At 31.3% G+C, this 18,263-nt stretch overlaps 2 protein-coding genes across 2 annotated transcripts in view; one reads left to right on the top strand and one right to left on the bottom strand.

The window, feature by feature from the left end:
- Positions 1-13,233, bottom strand: LOC128668996 (odorant receptor 4-like). The gene is made up of 9 exons (XM_053742939.1): positions 13,090-13,233; positions 12,911-13,030; positions 10,680-10,797; positions 10,343-10,607; positions 10,130-10,264; positions 8,413-8,503; positions 2,290-2,426; positions 130-262; positions 1-51 (listed from the first exon to the last, which is right to left on the bottom strand). The coding sequence occupies exons 1-9, from the start codon at positions 13,231-13,233 to the stop codon at positions 1-3; spliced, it is 1,194 nt and encodes a 397-aa protein (XP_053598914.1).
- The window catches only part of LOC103580187 (transcription termination factor 2), a 53,451-nt gene that overhangs the window by 11,902 nt on the left and 23,286 nt on the right, over positions 1-18,263 (top strand). The window lies entirely within an intron of this gene.

The following is an 18,263-nucleotide window of genomic DNA, read 5'->3' as shown; positions in this document are numbered from 1 at the left end:
TTATTGCGTCTGCAATAGCATCGTGATGTATGATGCAGATGTTTTAATTACCTGTAAGAGAAACGTGAACATGAATTACAATTAATGAGAATAGTTGATGCTAATAAATAAAATAATTTTTATTTTTACCGCTGCAAAATTTGCAATAGATAAATCCATTATTTTACCAGCAGTCAACTTGCAGGGCACTTGACTTCTCATTGACATCAAAAGGAGCAATTTTTGTGCCTTTATTGAGTTATTGTACCAAGGCGCATTTTTTCTGTATAATATAATTATTAAAATGTGTTAGCAGAAACCCAAGTAAAAAAATTATATTTAATTATATGAATTTATAGATAATTATATGTGAAAAATGGCCCAATATAATTATATGTTAGGGCCTCGGATTTACATCCATGCTGTAAAAATTAATCACTGAGACCGTATTTGCGCAAGGTTCACCCAACGTACATAAATAATTATTTCATGCTCCTCAAAAATTGTGAGCATTTTTCTCACCACGGGCGTAAAGGCGTGAGTAAAAATATTTTATGTTCGGTTACTCTCGTGACTGCTTGTATACCTTCGGTAGTCTGCTGTGTTTGGAGCTATTCGGTTGAATTCGTAAAAGTTTAAATTTTGTTTATGAATCATAAATAAATCACAATTACCATTTATTTATTTATTTATTATTATTCTTATAATACATGGAGTAATCAATTTATGCGAAATATTTTCTTGCTTCAAATTTTAAAAAATTTGTTTAGTGCCTACACGTATGTGCGTTGAACGTGAGCAAAACTCTCATCACGGGCGTAAATTATAGCAAAACGATGATGGATTAAGTGTATAACTTTCTTGAACCAAATAATTTTGTTTCTTGGTTCAAGTAAGGAACATACTTAGGTTAAGAAAAATGTTTTTTATACTAAGAAATGTAAACTTTTACAACAAGTAATTCTTCTAATGGACAAAGCATGAAACATGTTTTGGCTTGAGAATTTTTTTCTCAATTCAAGATTTGAAACTAAACAAAGTATTTTACTTCGTTCAAGAAATTTCCGGTTTTCAATCTACCCGCTAAAAAATTTTTTGATTGAAGAAAAATTTTCTTGAGTCAAGATTTCTTTTTTCTGTGTGCTCTAATTTTAATTCATTTTTGTTATACTCGCTCCAAAGGTTCAACTTTTAAGTGCTGGGTGGCGTCCGTAAAGGGACTCTTTTAGAGACTCTACTATACCGTCTTTTTTTCACGGCCTAGGCCGTGAAGTTTTACCCCCTCCTTTTTTTTTACAAACTTTTCGTGTACACCCAGACGAAATTGAGAGAGATCGTAAAAAAAAGTCGTATTCTAGTGTACCGACCAATGAATTTTGAGTAAAGTTTAAGCTTAGTTACTATTGAGTGGCGCTAATTATTTTTTTGCAAGCAGTTTCTTACGAAGCGGACCTAATGTTAATGAAATAATAACCATGCAAGTAAATAACCATACATTACAAGTAAATTATCAGCGTATATTTTTAAAGCAAGTAATACAAATTAGTCACTTATTTGGTTAAGAAATATCTATTTCATATATATCTATATTCACTGATAAGTGATTGATTAAAAAAAAAAAAAATGTCATTATTTACCTCCTATCCCTCAAAAGTTAAACTTTTGGAGTGATAATAACAAAAAATATTGTACGTCATTCGGTCGTTTAGTGGCAATTTTAACAGCGACTTTTTTTCGATATTCGCTTTAATGTTGGTGACGCGAATGTTCGAAAACGAGCGTAAATTTCCGTCCTCGGCTACGTCTCGGACGTTAAAATTACGCCCGTTTCAAACCTTCCCGCCACAAACCTTAAGTTCATATCGAAATATCGTCGCTGTCAAAAGACCGCCACTTCACGGCCTTACGATGTAAATATCTATTTCAATAACAATGAACCAAAAATTGGTGAAGGCTTAAATTTACTTTATAATAAATAAATTTATTTTTATGTTTAATTACAAAAAAAAAAAAATCTGAGCAACGATTGGCCCTGTAGGTGAACCCTGAAACCCCGCTGTTTTTGAGTTCAAGGAGCTTAAAAAATTATTGTGAATATATTTTCGAGCGCGAAAATACTCTTAAATGTAATTTTTTTAAATAAAATTTTCAAGCTCAAATAATTTACGTCATATGTTCAAGTCTGCAAATTTAAAAATCGAAAATAATTAATGAACAAGCGTTTCTTAAATTTTTAGTGACGATTAGGTTCGACAAAATAAATTTATTTTCATAAAAGTAAAGCTTAAAAATTTACGTATGCATAATTACATATTTTCGTTGATTCGTAAACTCATGTCTTCTAACTTTTGAGCCATAAAGCATAGATAAAAGAGATGTGACACCTGACACAATGTAAATGTTGCGTATTTGAGTGTCTGGTCAATTGTAGTGGCTTCAGTTATCAACTGAAAAATTCATATATTTATGTATATATATATATATATGGGTAATTTCATATCAATTCAACGACATTAAGATGGTGACCCTCTTCGATTTTTTTGATTTTTGAAAATGTTTTCATACATGTATGAAAAAGTCTTAGCTCTTTATCTTTACCTATTCCGGAGTTATTATTCTTGCTTAAAAATATCGTCATAGATTTGAGAGTAATTAAATCTGAATACTACGATTTAACGGTATATATTTAAATTTAAAAAGATACAATAAATGGCGAAAAAGTACTAAACTCATACACTTTCGTGAAAAATATTATATTTTACACTGAGAATACTTGAAAATAAGTAATGTAATGTATTTTGAGACCATTTGAAAAAATTACGTGATCTCAGAAAAAAATTAATCAAAATCACAAAAAAAAATTGTTTTCTAATCTATTTGCTAGAAGTTATTTGAAGCCCATCTTGGGTTATGGGTCAAAAATTTTGCTTCACAACACAGAATTTCGTGAATTTAAAAAAAAAAATTAAGTGTTCCATTGAACGAAAAACTAATTTTTTGACTAAAAATGGCTGAAAAAGCATTAAAACATTTTGCAATGGGTACACTTATTTCATAAACTAAATGTTGTCGTGATAAAACGAGGGTCCATACATGTGTAAAACTTAAGGTGTTTTATGTACCTGTCTAGCTATGCTCAGAGAATCTCAGGACGAGGATAACCCCGTACTGGACCACGCAGTATAAAATTTTAGAAGAGAGATATTATTCTTACTTATACTTATAAGGAAAATGTTTAGGAAAATTATCAATAGGTAAATTTGATGTGAATTAAATTTAAACTGACATTTATTCAAGATGAAGTCGCCTTACAATTAAATAAATGAGAATGAACAGTAAAATAAAGATGGCTGATGAAATTGACTCGACTTGGTGATATTCAACAACGACTCGACTGACAAATTTAATTATTACTGACTTTACTTATTAAATTATTTATATTAACTCTACTGGTATAATTAGTTATATAAATTACGAATGACTCGACTGATTAATTTAGTTACAATTTTAATAATAAATTCAACCGACAATCTCCACTCACTTTAACTTTACTGACTCCTTCCAACGCTCCGACCTCCTCTCCAATCCAATAACCTCCAGATCCTCCAATCCTCCAACAATCTAATTCCGCAATAATCCTCCAATATTCCAATAATTATAAAATAACTTAACAATAAGCTTCCACACCAAGTGGACTTATAGGCTCTTGACTAATAAAAGGCTATGACGTATACCATAGGTACTTGATGTTGTAGTAAAGTAATAGTACCGTATCGCTCCGGGATGTACGTCCGTCGTTGAAACGTGCCAGTCACCAGTAGTTGAACTGGTTGTAGTGGCCAGGAGAAGCGTCCGTCCATGATGCGAGCCAGTAGCCAAGAGATCGGTTGCTTGTCAGCTCTGAACCTTATACCCTCGCTCTTACAGTCTACCAACGTCTAAAAACAAACTTCGTCGAAACTCGACGGTAGCGAACCCAATGATGAGTAGGTTTGTCTTGTGTCAGCCGTTGTTATGAGAGAAGGTTGCTCTCCTTTTTGACGCAAATCGATTTTAAATATAAATACTGAAATACGAAATTCTACCCCGTTACAATTTTTTATTTCTGATTTCGAAATTTTTTTTCACAAGAGCGTTGAAAATAAAAAATGACGACCCCTCATGACGTGAGATTATCATAACTATAGTCAAAGTTATATCCTTTTGATACGAAAATGATAACTCCAGAATAAGTGGAGATAAAGAATTAAAAATTTTGCTGAAGACTTCTTTCTACATGTATGAAAACATATTAAAAAAATCGAAGAAGGTCACCGTCGCAATGTCGTTAAATTGGTATGGAATGACCCATGTATATATATGCTGGAAAAACTGGGTTTTGACGGAGTACTGTACACAGTAGGTTCCCGTGAAAAAGTTTTCTGATATGGGCGGTTCATATTAGACCTGATATGGAAAAATTGGCCATATCAGACAATATATGTACAGATAAGATTTGATATGTTCTGATATGGACATATCAGACTATATATAGTGAGATTAACATTGTTATCTCGGGAACTAAATTTGCAAATAATTTTATAAAATTGTATGTAACTTTGTTCAGTTGTATATGCAATAATTGTCATGAAAAAAAAAAAACAATCCAGCCTTATCAAAAATTATAAATGGGCATATTAGATCATATCAGGTCAGATATAGATATATTAAATTTTTTAATATGGCCATATCAGGCCATATAAGGCTTGATCAGAGAATATTTTCGCGGGATATTTATAACTTTATTTGGAAACACTTAATATCTAAAACACAATAGAACTCAAAGATGCCCTAGTGGATCCAAATTACCGTAAATTACCTGTCTGCAGATACATTACCGTGTATTTTCGCAAAATACCGTATTTTCCGCAGTTTTGATATTTTACTTTATGATATTTTGCTATAATTCTCGGCATTTTTACCTTATTAGAGTAAAATACTTCACTTTAAGGTAAAATGCCGTAATTTTGCAGAATTTCTGCACATTAACGGTGAAATACCACAATTCTCCCCGCATTCGCGATAAAATACCGCACTGTTATCATCAAATACCGCAGGATGGCTGCAATTTCAGTAGATATTTACGGTTATTCTTATGGATACCGTATGTTACGGTAAATTGTGGTAACTACCGTAAATCGGATCCACTACACTGATAGAAGGATTTATTTGAGAGTAATAAATTAGACTTATGAAAACTCTTGTAAGAAGTTTCTTTGAGATTACTCAATATTTATAACAATTAAATCAATCGCTATTTTATCATAAATAGATGTTTGTATTTTTTTAGTAAATTTCATAGAAATATAACTATTGTATTTGTCCTCATAATGGAATTTTCGAAAAATTTTGCTACCTCTCAACTCAGCTCGACGAGCTGAGTCAGAAAATACATTTGGTTCAAAAGTTTATATATGGGGCATTCCATGCCGAATTACCGAGGTTTTGACCCGACCCCCTAAGCGCAAAGTCATAAGAATTAAGCCAAATGTAGAAATTTTTTTATTTTCAATCGAAAAAAAAAAAAAACATAACGAAAAGTCGGCACAAAATTGGAATAGCAGGGTTAAATACTGTCTTAGGTGAAGTTTTTTTTGAGACAAAAAAATTGAGAATCGAAAGTTTCGGACTTCGAAAAAATAACGGTTTTTTTGAAAAAACTAAAATATTTCATATATCGTGACTTCTGAAAAATTTTTTGTATTTTTTTCTGAAAACTACATTTAAAAACATAAATTTTGAAAAAAAAAAAAGTGCCAAAAGGTTAATTTGTGAGAAAGTTGTAGCAATTTGAAAAAAAAAAGAGCGGGTTTTTTCAAAAATTCGTAACTTTTTTTGAGTTGAGTAAAAAAATTTGAAAAAATTCAGAAAAATGTATTTGGTAGGATAGAAAATGATAAAAAAGTTTCAACAAAATCGAAAAGGGTCGGGTTAAAACCTCGGTGATTTGGCATGGAATGCCCCATATGTAATATATATATATATATATATATATATATATATATACATATATATATATATATATAATATAACGCGCCGTTCTCCAACGATAACGTCCGCAATTCTACACCGATCGTAATGAAACTTAGTCCACTTATTCTATACGCGATTATCTAGAATGAGTTCGAAGATGAATTAATTCGGCCAGTAAGTTTAGTAGTTATGGTTAATTGAAATTTTGTCAAAGAAAGGAAAGAGATAGCTCATTTTTGTTTCTTCTATCCGAAAGCTCACATGATCGCCTTCAATTTTCACTATGCAGCTCTTCGATTTGACAACTTTTTCGAATAGAAAAATGGTTTTAAAAGTTTACAAAATATTATAAAATCTAATTTCATGCAGGTTGTGACTCTGATTATTATTACAGTTCTACACTGATGGCTTTGAAACTTGGCATACATATTTTGTGGGTGACTACCTTGATCGAGTTGGAAAATGAGCTCAATCGGTCGATTAGTTTAGAAGTTATAGCATTCCAAAATTTTTAAAATGTAAAAAATTCATATTTTTACTTATTCTTTCTTTAATATTTTTTTAATGTTGTAACGTATAGACTTCCTATAAATTTTATTTGAAAGCTTTTCAAATAAGCTTTCATTTTAATGCCTATATATGTGGCCAGACCAATGAAATTTCTTATCTTACGACTCATTAAATTAAATTTTGCTATTGCATTGGTTTTCCTACTTTTAATAGATTCCATAGAATCCTGAATACTGTATTTATCAGTAAATTTAAGAAATTGATTGAATTCACATTATTGCAGTGTGAAACTCATTAAATTTAAACATCTCAATTCAACTGTGTAAATTCAATTTTGTTTTATTGACAGTGTTTATTACTGATTTCAAGTATGACACACAGATCTATCATAATTGGAATTCCAATTCAAATCATTTTATTTAATTTTGTATTAACTATTAATGCTATATAGTAAAAAACACAGTATACTTTTTCGTAGATTAATTGATTCTCTTTAACTTCAATTTTTGTTGTTCAACTTTCCATTCCGATAATTTTTTTAATTTTCTAATTTCAATACTTAAATTTTTGCATTTAACTTTATATTGTTTGCTATTTTTTTTGTTTTATAACCTTGAGAATCTCTGAGAACGTCAAAAAAAAAATTATTTTGTTATTAATGTTTATTTGATAGATTGAAATAATCAAATAATGAGAAATCTACTTCCATTTCGGCTGCCGAATGGCCTTTTTTTATAATTGTTGCGGTGTATAGCATCTTCATGCATTTTACACTTCTTGCCTTTAATCGCAATTACTACCTTTTTCTATTCCCTTCTCTTTTTTCATGCGGCTGCGGCCCGACTTGTGCTTATACTGTACTGTACCATTATGGTGATACCCTACCTCTCACCTTTGGCTGTAGGAGCATAGGGGCAAGGGAAACCACAGAGAAAACTATTGCGAGTACAGTTCGGTTTGGGTGACGTAGGGTAAAATGGGAATTTTATCGATCACTAGCTCCTCATCCCACGCCTAACGGCCAGAGACCTCCATTCGAGCTCAACGCTTGGCTAAGCGGTCATCCATCCAAGTAGCGATCATGCTCGATGGTGCTTAAATTGGATGATCGCCCGAGCCACTCGAGAACCGATCGACTGCCTCTGCCCCCTTTAAATAGATATTTGTAATATTTACAAAGCCTTCTTTGACTAAAATAAATATTTGTTTTCACTAAATACTATTTATTAATAGTTAATAAATGTTTCTTTAGAAAATATTATCGATAAATGGCCACATAAAATCATATGTAGTTGTATATATTAGTAAGAGACTAACTGAGATAGTGACAATTGTTGCTGAACGGCTATATTTTGCATAAAATGTAAAAGTTATTCTAAGTAATTGTTTGTTAATTATTTTTATGTTATTCCTTATTTTTTCCACTTGAAGTCATTTTTTTAAAAATATTTTATTGCTCATATTTTGAGAAAATTAGGTTATATTATCAAATGCGTCAATTCGCGTCAAGGAAATGAATTATTTAACCTTAATAAATCATTCATTATATATTAATAAATATTTTTTTGGTGCAAGGAAATACTCTCTAATAAATAATTTGTTGACTGTTAATAAATTTTTATTTGAGCCTATTCATTAATAAACCATTTATTAAATATTAACAAATCTTATTGAAACCAAAGAAATCCTTTCCATCAGTCTAGGGTGACTAGTCCTTGTGCAGCTCATGACTGAGTTGTATTTTTTTCGTGTGCTGGAGTTTTTCTATTTTCTAACTTAGAATGCAATTTTAAGTAGAAATCTAAAATCTACAAAATGTGAAATACGAATTGCCCTATGATTTAAAATTTTTCCAGTACTCTGTCGTATCCCGGTTTTCGTTGAATATATTGAACGTATTAATATAATTACCACAAATGCAGTAATACTTATAACTGGCGCATTTAATGAGGCCACCATTCCATTACTCAAAGTATAAGCATCTTCAATATACCTCGCGCATCTTGAATAACATGTGTATAATTTTTATTTACGATAAAGAAGTTGTAGTCATTCTAACTAGATATGGGGCATTCCTTACTAAATCGGCCATTTTTTGAGGTCACCCCCTCCGACGATTTTGAAAAATTTATATATTTTTGAGACTGATAAAAATCGCTTTTATGAATTTTTAAAAATTTTTTTGACCACTCGTTTCCGAAATATTGATGTTTGCAAATTTTTTCAAATGCTTATAATTCGCAGAATAACAAAAATTGGGTCGTTTTTTTGTTCAAAATCGTCGTTTTTAAATGTTCTTTCAACAGAAAAAAAAAGTTTTTATCCTTAATCAATTTCTTCATTGTTTCTTTTAAGTTTTGAGCAACAAACATTTTTTTCGAAACGTATGCCCTAATTCGAATTTTTCGAAAAAATTCTCAAAAAAACTTGGATGAATTTACAAAGTTTTGAGACTATCCCAGAGAAGAAAGTATGAAGGGTCAAGCCTTGGCCCAGGCTTGGTCCAAGTATGTAGAACCTTGGTCTAAGCTTGTAAGCCCAGCTTGGTTGCTATACCTTGCCCATGATTGGTTGCCAGGCCTGGACCAGACTTTGTTGCCAGACCTTGCCCATGCATCAAGGAAACGGATAAATTTAATTTAAAAAAATTTCATTACCCATGCAGGAGCTGCCAGAGTTAACAGAACGATGGAGCCCTACTTGGCCCAGCACTGGAGAACCTAGTTTTGGCACATCTGTATTAGTCCATGCTTGGCTTAAGATTAGGTACTCAGTCCTGGCTGTTACAATGATCACCCGAGCTTGGGCCAAGACTGGGTAACCTAGCCTTGACCATCCAATGGTAAACCAAACTTGGGCCAAGGTAGAATTACCCAAGTTTGGTTATACCTATGGTTTAATAAGTAGATCATATTAATGTATCAGTTCAACATTAGTAGGTTCGTTTAGTAGCTATCGTACGGACCCAGCAGTCAAAAGGACGACAGTTAGCGCCCGGAACGAAGCAGAATTTTCACCGAGTTTTTTTCATGTCATTTACCTCCTTTAGATAGTTTAAACATTAACGATCATAAAGGTTAATAGTAGCTAAATAGGCTAATCTAGGAATGTTTATAGTCAAATTAAGTCAAAAAAAAATATTTAGAAAAATAAATTTTCCGAATTATTATAATTTGAATGATCGAATTGGTCTTGAAACTCTCTAAATTCATTCAAGATTTTTTGAGAAATTTTTCGAAAAAATTAAATGGGACATGCATTTTGAAAAAATGTTTTTTTTTTGTTGCTTAGAACTTAAAATAAACAATGAAGGAATCAATTGAGGATTAAAACGTAGTTTTTTCTGGAAAGAATATTTGAAAATGGCGATTTTGAAAAAAAGACCGGATTTGTGTTATTTCACAAAGTTATATGTTATAAGAATTTGGAAAAATTCCTCGAATTGTGAAAACATCGGTATTTCGGAAACGTGTGGCCAAAAAAATTTGAAAAAATTTACAAAAGCGTTTTTTATCAGTCTTAAAAATATATAAATTTTTCAAAATCATTAGAGGGGATAACCTAAAAAAAAGGCCGATTTGATATGGAATGCCCCATATGTATGCATATTATAAATGATGACACATACTCTAATGCTCTCTTGTGGCCCCTTATGCAAGATACCACATGTTTGTAAGGAATATCATTAGAGTTTGACAAATAATTTCCTCTTTCATACTCTTCCGGATACTCTGTTTTGAGCGGCATATTTTCTAGTCGACATCTATTCAAACACACTAACCATCTGATAAAAATAATTTGCTAAAATAACTATGTTCTACATTAAATACTTAGGTGGTACCCTATAACTGCGAATAATCCACAAACGTGTTGCACAAAGGTGATAAATAACATGTCACATGAAATAATAATGAATATAGTATTGTAAATACATATAGTAGAAACAATATACAGTATCCAGTAATGGTGTTCCAGGTCAATGAAAAGATACTCCATCGGAAGAGCCAATTTCAGTGGAACAGTTTCATTTGTTTTCACGAATATACTTAGAATCTTCGGAAAAATCGGTTCTGTCACAAAAATTGTCGTCGACAGGTATGCAAATCCTTTGTAAAATTTATAAATTACTGTTAGATATAAAATTCATATTTGAATTCAGAAAATATGATGATCATTACCTGCATATCCAGTTGAAAAAAAATGACCGAGATTCGATTCAAATTGTAGTGAACGTTTTTCCTTATCGTTCAATAGTGATTTCCAATCACGTCTAATAGTTTCCCATAATTCTTTGATCTTAATTTAATAACTGATCGTTAATTCAATTTATCGCTGCAAATCGGAATGTTTTAATTTAAAACACCTAAGTGTTTAGTGGCCGTTTAAATACATTGTAGTCTTTCTAAACGTTTGCAAGTGTGTAGAAAGTGACTACAATGTATTTAAATCCCAACTAAACATTTAAGTGTTTAAAGTTTAAATACTTAGATTTACAGTGATTCCACCTGGGAAAAACAAATCATATATGACCATATAGGGGAGAGTGGGGTCAATTGAACTAAAAATACTTTGATATTTTTTTTTTATATGAATAAAAGCAAAATGATAACTTCTTTTCTTACAAAATTATAATTTATTATATAGACTATCATTTCTCATAAGCACATAACTTAACGAATGATAATAATTTTTAATAAATACGAAATTGTACAACTGCATCGAATGGTTCAATCGTCCCCTTTGCGGGGGCAATTGAACCAAGAGTATTAGAACCACAAATGAATGACTTTAACGAATAATTTACTTTTAATTACAGCTTAAAACTAAAATTGCGACATTTCTCATAATATTTATTATTTTATATAACATTATATGTTAAAAAAATCACTTTTAAAACTTCTGTCAATATAATTATTTTTTTTCTTGGTTAGTTTAGCTTGTTTTCACATTCTGTCAATATGCGCGCGCATGTCTGATGCTCACAGTGTGATTCGTGTGGTTCAACCGTCCCCGAGAGTACTCCCTCGCGGTTTCGAATCACCCTGGAAACACCATGATTCCACCGTGTTTTCACTCCCAGGGTGTTTCCAGGCTGATTCAAAACCGTCAGGGCTGGTTCAATTGACCCCATATGATTTTATGGAAATAATTAGTTTAAAAAAAAAATATTCAAGAACTATTTTACTAGAAGTGAAGTTTGAAATTTATGACTAATATATGTAAGAAGCTATGACAAAAGAAATTTTAAGATTTCGTTTGAAAATTAAAAAATTATTAAACAATTTGTCAAGAGCTGAAAAACAAAGTTCAGATGCCTAAAAACACAAAAACTTGAATTTTTTAAAATTAAATCATCATATTGGTTCAAAATTTTGGTCAGACTGAGTTTTAGTGTATTGAAATATAATTCCAAGAGGACGACTTATTTTTATATTTTTTTCGATTTTTTAAGCTTACTGGTTCAGTTGCCCCCTGGTTCAATTGACCCCACTCTCCCCTATAGTCATATGTTCAAATAGGCAATATAGGGCCAAATATGACCGTTGCAGTGCTATTTTTTCAAAAAGAAATTGATGAAATAATAAAGAAAAAAAAGTCATGAAAATCAGATGTCTCATTGATTCTAATAGTCTCTATTGTAGGTCGTAATTTTTTTCCTCCGGTGAAAAATCGCGATGTTAGCTGGGCTCGATCCTGAGTTCATTGAACTCAAAGTCTGGCGTGCTAATCACTATGCTGAGTTTTGAACTTAAAATATAAAGTCTCTTGTACTTATTTAGATGCAGGTGAATTCAGAAAATGAAAAAAAATTTATCAAATGATGGAGAAAAAAATATTGACACGATCTACTGCATAGTGATTTGCGTATCGTGAAGGGAGTGATCTGTAGAGCTACTGTCGCGATTTATTCACGTCCCATTCACGATCCGTATTGCTGTCTGTACACGTAAGCTGTTCCATTCAGGAGTTATCGTGATCACAAGAAATCAGTTAATTAATTGTCATCATGGCTCTCTTCAACTAAATTATTTATTTTAAAAATAACATAATGAGTAATTAACTTTATATTCTTCGATTCTTGAAATCTATAAATCTGCCTACTCAACTTCTAATTTAGCGAGGTTGACCTAGCAAAGCCAAGTACAATGGTTCAAAAAAACTCAGTGCTCGGATCTATGCCAAAATTCGAATTCTTACTCCAAGTTAATTTAATTCAATATTCGAATCACCAGATAATAAATTTGAAAATAAAATTTAAGACCTCTCCAAAATAAGCCTTAAAATTTTTAAATACTTCAGGCAATAAGTCGAATTAGATTTGATTCGCTTGTATACTCGCAAAAATCTCCATTTAGAATACATAGACCTAAGTGAATAAAAATAATAAAAAAATTGTAAAAGTACGAACCATATCTGCACTATAAACTACATTCAAATATTTGATTATAAATACTAAACAAATTACAAACGACGAAGCTGATTCAAATATAACATCTCGCTCATGAGAATGTAGCACAACAGCTATAATCTGTAATATAATTAAAAAGAAAAAATATTTTCAAATTGAATATTATAAATTTATTATACCATTGGAATTAATTGCATAAAGAATATAGTCCATCTAAGAGTCACAATAATAAACTTCTCTCGTGCTGGCTGAGTCGGCCATTGGCCTATTAAATGGGAAATTTTTATAATTATTTTGTAGAAGGGTTCTTCGAAAACATCCATCATCTATCAACTTTATGAGACTGACGTTAAAAAAAGTATCTATCGACTACGATGCTTTGTTTAACAGTAATTACTTTGCGTACTGTGAAATATTTGAATGACGTTGATGGACATCCGTCCATCAATGTCATTCAAACATTTCACAGTTGAATTTCTGCCTTTAATGACACGTGCAATTATTAGCCTTTGTTTATATATTGTTGCTACGGTAACGTCTTCTTTGGCTTACGGGATTCATTACTGGCTGTTATAATTATTCATCGTTTGATAATATATATGCAGTTACTTGTTTCAGTAAAGGAGGGTAGAACAATAGCATCCAGTGACTATGAATTTAGTACCATCTGCTTTCCATAGTAGCACGTTTTGCGAATCTCTTAAGATACAAAGCTTGTCCATGTTGGGAAAGATTTCTGTTGAATTTTATCAAAATATCAAATTCAATAAATGGTGATAAAATTACACATTAACCTACATATTTATATAATTTATTCCGAGTTTCATTTTGTTATTTATTTTTCATTATTAAACATAATGGCTTTTTTTTATACTCATTATTTTTAAACGGAACTAAAAATTATAATTAAATTGGGTTAAAAGTATCGTGAAGTAAGCCGCGCAGAATTGATATTCGAGTTTTGGTTTTGTGTTATAGAGTCGGTGATGCGAAGTTCATATGTAAAGTAGAAGAATTGTAATCTCGGCTTAACAAATAGGAAAAAAAAATGATATAAGGACAATGTAATCGTTCATAAATAATTAATCAGTGATTTTAAAATTGGGAAAATAATTATAAAAAAATTAAAATTGTTGGATTACAATAATGGAAAAGTGTATCATGTTAAAAGTGTAATTCAGTAATAATTAAATAAGTTTTAAATCGCGTAGGTCCAGGGGACCGTGTGGAATAGAGCTTAAGTTGTCGCAATCGGGTAATTCTACTGAATACCGTAAATTAAGGCATTTTCGATAAACTGCGGTAATTACCGTAATTTACTGTGATTGGGATCCGCTAGAGGTTCTAAAAAACCTGTTACGTCCCAGCCTGCTCGTCAGTTGCCTCCGACTATTTTTAAATATTGGGTGTACAAATTAGTTCGGTCTGTTTTAAAAAGATGGCTCTGGCTGTCATGAATGTTTTATTGTGACAGTTGATCTCGGTGGTTTCAGAGAGGTTAGACATCTGTCAATAACATTCCGTTCCCATCACTTCAAATTTCTTAAAAGAACTTGTTTTTAATTTTTTTGAATATGTCAAATTTTGTGTTAACTAAGCAGCATCTGCGGGAGGTTTTAATTTTTTGCTTCAGTTGGAAGAAAAGTGCAGCGGAAGCGCATCGAATGCTTGTGGAAGTTTATGGTGATAATGCTTCAACTGATAAATCATGTAGGGAATGGTTCCGACGTTTTAAGGATGGTGATTTCAGCGTTGAAGATAAGCCTAGACCCGGACAACCAAAAGAAATTCGAGGACGAAGAATTGGAGGCATTACTCGATGAAGATCGAAGTCAAACACAAGAGGAGCTTGCAGATAGTTTAGGAGTGACTCAACAAGCAGTTTCTGTACGATTAAAGTCCATTGGAATGATTCAAAAACAGGGATACTGGGTTCCTCATGAATTGAAACCAAGAGACGTTGAAAAGCGATTTTTCACTTGCGAGCAGTTGATTCAAAGGCAAAAAAGAAAGGGTTTTTTTACATCGAATTGTTACTGGAGATGAGAAATGGATATTCTACGATAATCCCAAGAAGAAAAAATACTACGCTAAGCCTGGTGAATCGTTACCATCGACCTCGACATCAACAGCAAAACAAAATTTGAGTTCAAAAGTCATGCTATGTATTTGGTGGGACCAAAAAGGTGTTGCGTACTATGAGTTGCTACAACCTGGCGAATCTATTACGGGCGATCCGTATAGGTTACAATTAATTCGATTGAGCGGTGCATTACGTGGAAAGCGGCCGGAATACGAACAAAGACATGATAAAGTTATTCTTTTGCACGACAACGCTCGACCTCATGTCGCAAACGTCGTCAAAAAATATTTAGAAACACTCAAGTGGGATATTTTACCACACCCGCCGTATTCTCTGGACCTTGCTCCTTCGGACTACTGGTTATTCCGACGGATGCAGCACGACTTGGCAGGTCACTGGTTTACTTCTCATGCAGAAATAGAAAATTGGATCGGAAGTTGGATTGCTTCGAAAGACGAATCATTTTTTCGAGATGGAATTCGAAAATTGCCTGAGAGATGGGAAAAAGTAGTAATCAACGATGGACAATACTTTGATTAATCTATTAATTTATTTTGATTTAAAAAGAAATATATTTTTAACAACAAAAAACGGACCGAATTAATTTGTACACCCAATACTAATTAATAAAAACAGATCTGAGATCTAACGAATTAATTAAGATGTATATTGATAATTCAGTAAGTTGCATAATTACTAATTTACTCTATTGTTACGTCCGATTAATTTTTATAATTTTCGAATTAATTTTTTTTTATTCCATAAAATTTTATAACATACACTGTAAAAAATTTGCGGAGTGAATGCGGATTAAATCCGGAGTGAATGCGGAGTGAAGAAATTTTTAATTATTCATTCCCCTCAGAGTGAAATTCACTCTGAAGGGGAGTTTTCGCGGAGTACATAATTTTTTATTAATTTGATTCCCTCGGAGTGAAATTCACTCCGGAGAGGAGTTTTAAAAATAGAATTAATAAAATATAACTCCACGAAATATAATCGAAGTAAAATCTCGCGTATTACATTACTGATCTACTGATAAGCACACACTCACACACATACAAACAAATTCGCACACTCGCGCACATTGGCACCCACACCCGAACACACACACAGATTCGCGACACGCACACACGCGACACACATACCCGAGCGCACACGTTTGTATACGTGCCGGCCCAAATTAAAAACTCCGATTGAAACGGTTTGAAAACGTCCTATCAGATTTAATCGGAAATTTCTGATTGACAATCAATCAGTTTCAATCGGATTCAATCGGAAACTTCCGAATGATTCCGATTGAAAAATAATCAGAAATTTCCGATCGATTTTCAATCAGTTTCAATCGGATTTAATTGGATATTTCCAGAAGGTTTTGATTGTAAATCAATCAAAAATTACACTGAAAAAAAAAATTTGCTACAATAACAAAAATCAAGATTACGCAGCTATTTGTTATGATAGCAAAACTATCTTAGTTAACGCAACGAAGTGACATTTGTTGTGGTAAGTGAAGTGAAGTTGCTGTTGTAACCAATGATATGTGTTGAAGAAAAATTTTCTGAATACGCATAGAATTTTGTGCTTTAATTAGGTGAACAATATCATCAAGAATTAATCACGAGTTTTGGATTTCGGACATAAAATGTGTTTGTAAATTATGGCTAAAATATTAAACGCTATTTATTTTGAAAATCATACTAATATATCTATAAGTATATAGTTAAAAGCGGGCGCCTTGAGAAAGTGATTTTCTTGACTCAAGAGAATATATTGTGACGCGATAATATCTTAGATGACGTAAAATTTTCTCGAGTCAAGAAATGTTTATAAAACCTTATTTAATATTTAGCTCAACCATGCCATTTGTTATAACGGCAACTTCACTTTACTTACCATAGCAAATGTTACTTCGTTGTGTTGACCAAGATGAATTTGTTGTCTTAACAACTAACTGCATAATCTTGACTTTTGTTAAGATAACAAAAATTTTTTTTCAGTGTACCGATTCCCGAGAAAAAATAATTTTATATTATTTTATATATTATTAAGCGGTACAAAATTAAAAAATCGAATATATTAAAATCTACGTTGAATCTATATTAACAATTAGATTGCATGTCATGAAGTAATATAGAATATACTATATTACCATCAAAAATGACACTTGTCACTCTGTTGAAGAATAGAGGAGTGCTGGTGTCAGAATTCACATTTTTTTTGTATTTTAAACTATTCTTTATTTATCTTTTAGTTATATGTTATATCTCGGCTACGCCTCGGGCGTTGAATTTACGCCCGTTTTGAACTTTCCCGCCACAAACCTTAAGCTCATATCGAAATATCGTCGCTGTCAGAAAACTGCCACTTCACGGCCTTATGATGTAAATATCTATTTTAAGTATACTTTAAATTTTTGAATACCAAAAAAAAAAAATTTTTTTTTTTTTAACCAACATAATATATATATATAATTTTTTATTGATGTTTCCTTTTATTTTCGTGATAGTTTTAAATTCAATCAATACAGTTTTTCAAAAAAAGTTTTTATATAATCCTGAAAAATGCTTGTTTTAACTTTTTATAAAATTTATTAACTTGGAAAGACAAATAAAATTCTATACTCGGATATTTTCAAAGTTGCTGAATCCGTGATAAATGAAATTCATATCTGCCCAAATTTTAATAATTATTAATACTATCTGAATTGTTATTTTCCGATTGAAACTGATTGAAAATTGTCTGTCGAATTTAATCAGAAAATGTTCGATAAATGAATTATTATTTTCTGATTGAATCTGATTGAAAGTTTTCTGCCAGATTTAATCGGAACATAATCAAAGTGAATTATTATTTTTTAATTGAATCCGCTTCGTTTGAAACGAAACTTTTTTTTTTTAGCCGACAGAAGAAAATTGTGCTGTTTATATTGAGAAAAAATTTCCCTGAAAATTTTAGCTCTTAAATTTAATTTAAAGTACACTGATTTGTTTGGATGCAATAATTTCATTTATTAAATAAAAATAAATATTTGTTAAGATTTAATAAATATTTCTTTGGAATAAAAGTACATTTATTAACAGTTAATAAATATGCATTAATAGTTAACAAATATTTATTAACAGATAATAAATTATTGTTGAAGTGAATGTTTCTTTTTTTACGGTACGCCGTGAAGATGATTCATAAACAAAAAACGCTGTAACCCTTCTCAATAAAGATATGATACTGAATATAAACACATCTTCTTATGTCGAATTTTAAATAAAA

This window comes from Microplitis demolitor, chromosome 2 (genome assembly GCF_026212275.2).
Source record: "Microplitis demolitor isolate Queensland-Clemson2020A chromosome 2, iyMicDemo2.1a, whole genome shotgun sequence".
NCBI classification, from domain to species: Eukaryota; Metazoa; Arthropoda; class Insecta; order Hymenoptera; family Braconidae; genus Microplitis; species Microplitis demolitor.
The sequence above is the reverse complement of the archived record's forward strand: the minus strand, read 5'-3'. Positions and strand labels throughout refer to the sequence as shown.

Coding starts and splice junctions, on each gene's coding strand:
- LOC128668996 (XM_053742939.1), bottom strand. CDS start 13,233: ATGGATGTTTTCGAAGAACCCTTCTACAAAATAATTATAAAAATTTCC. Junction 2,427..8,412: donor TAAGTATTACTGCATTTGTG/GTAATTATATTA, acceptor TGAATTTTTCAG/TTGATAACTGAAGCCACTAC. Junction 263..2,289: donor TTACGAATCAACGAAAATAT/GTAATTATGCAT, acceptor TATATTATACAG/AAAAAATGCGCCTTGGTACA.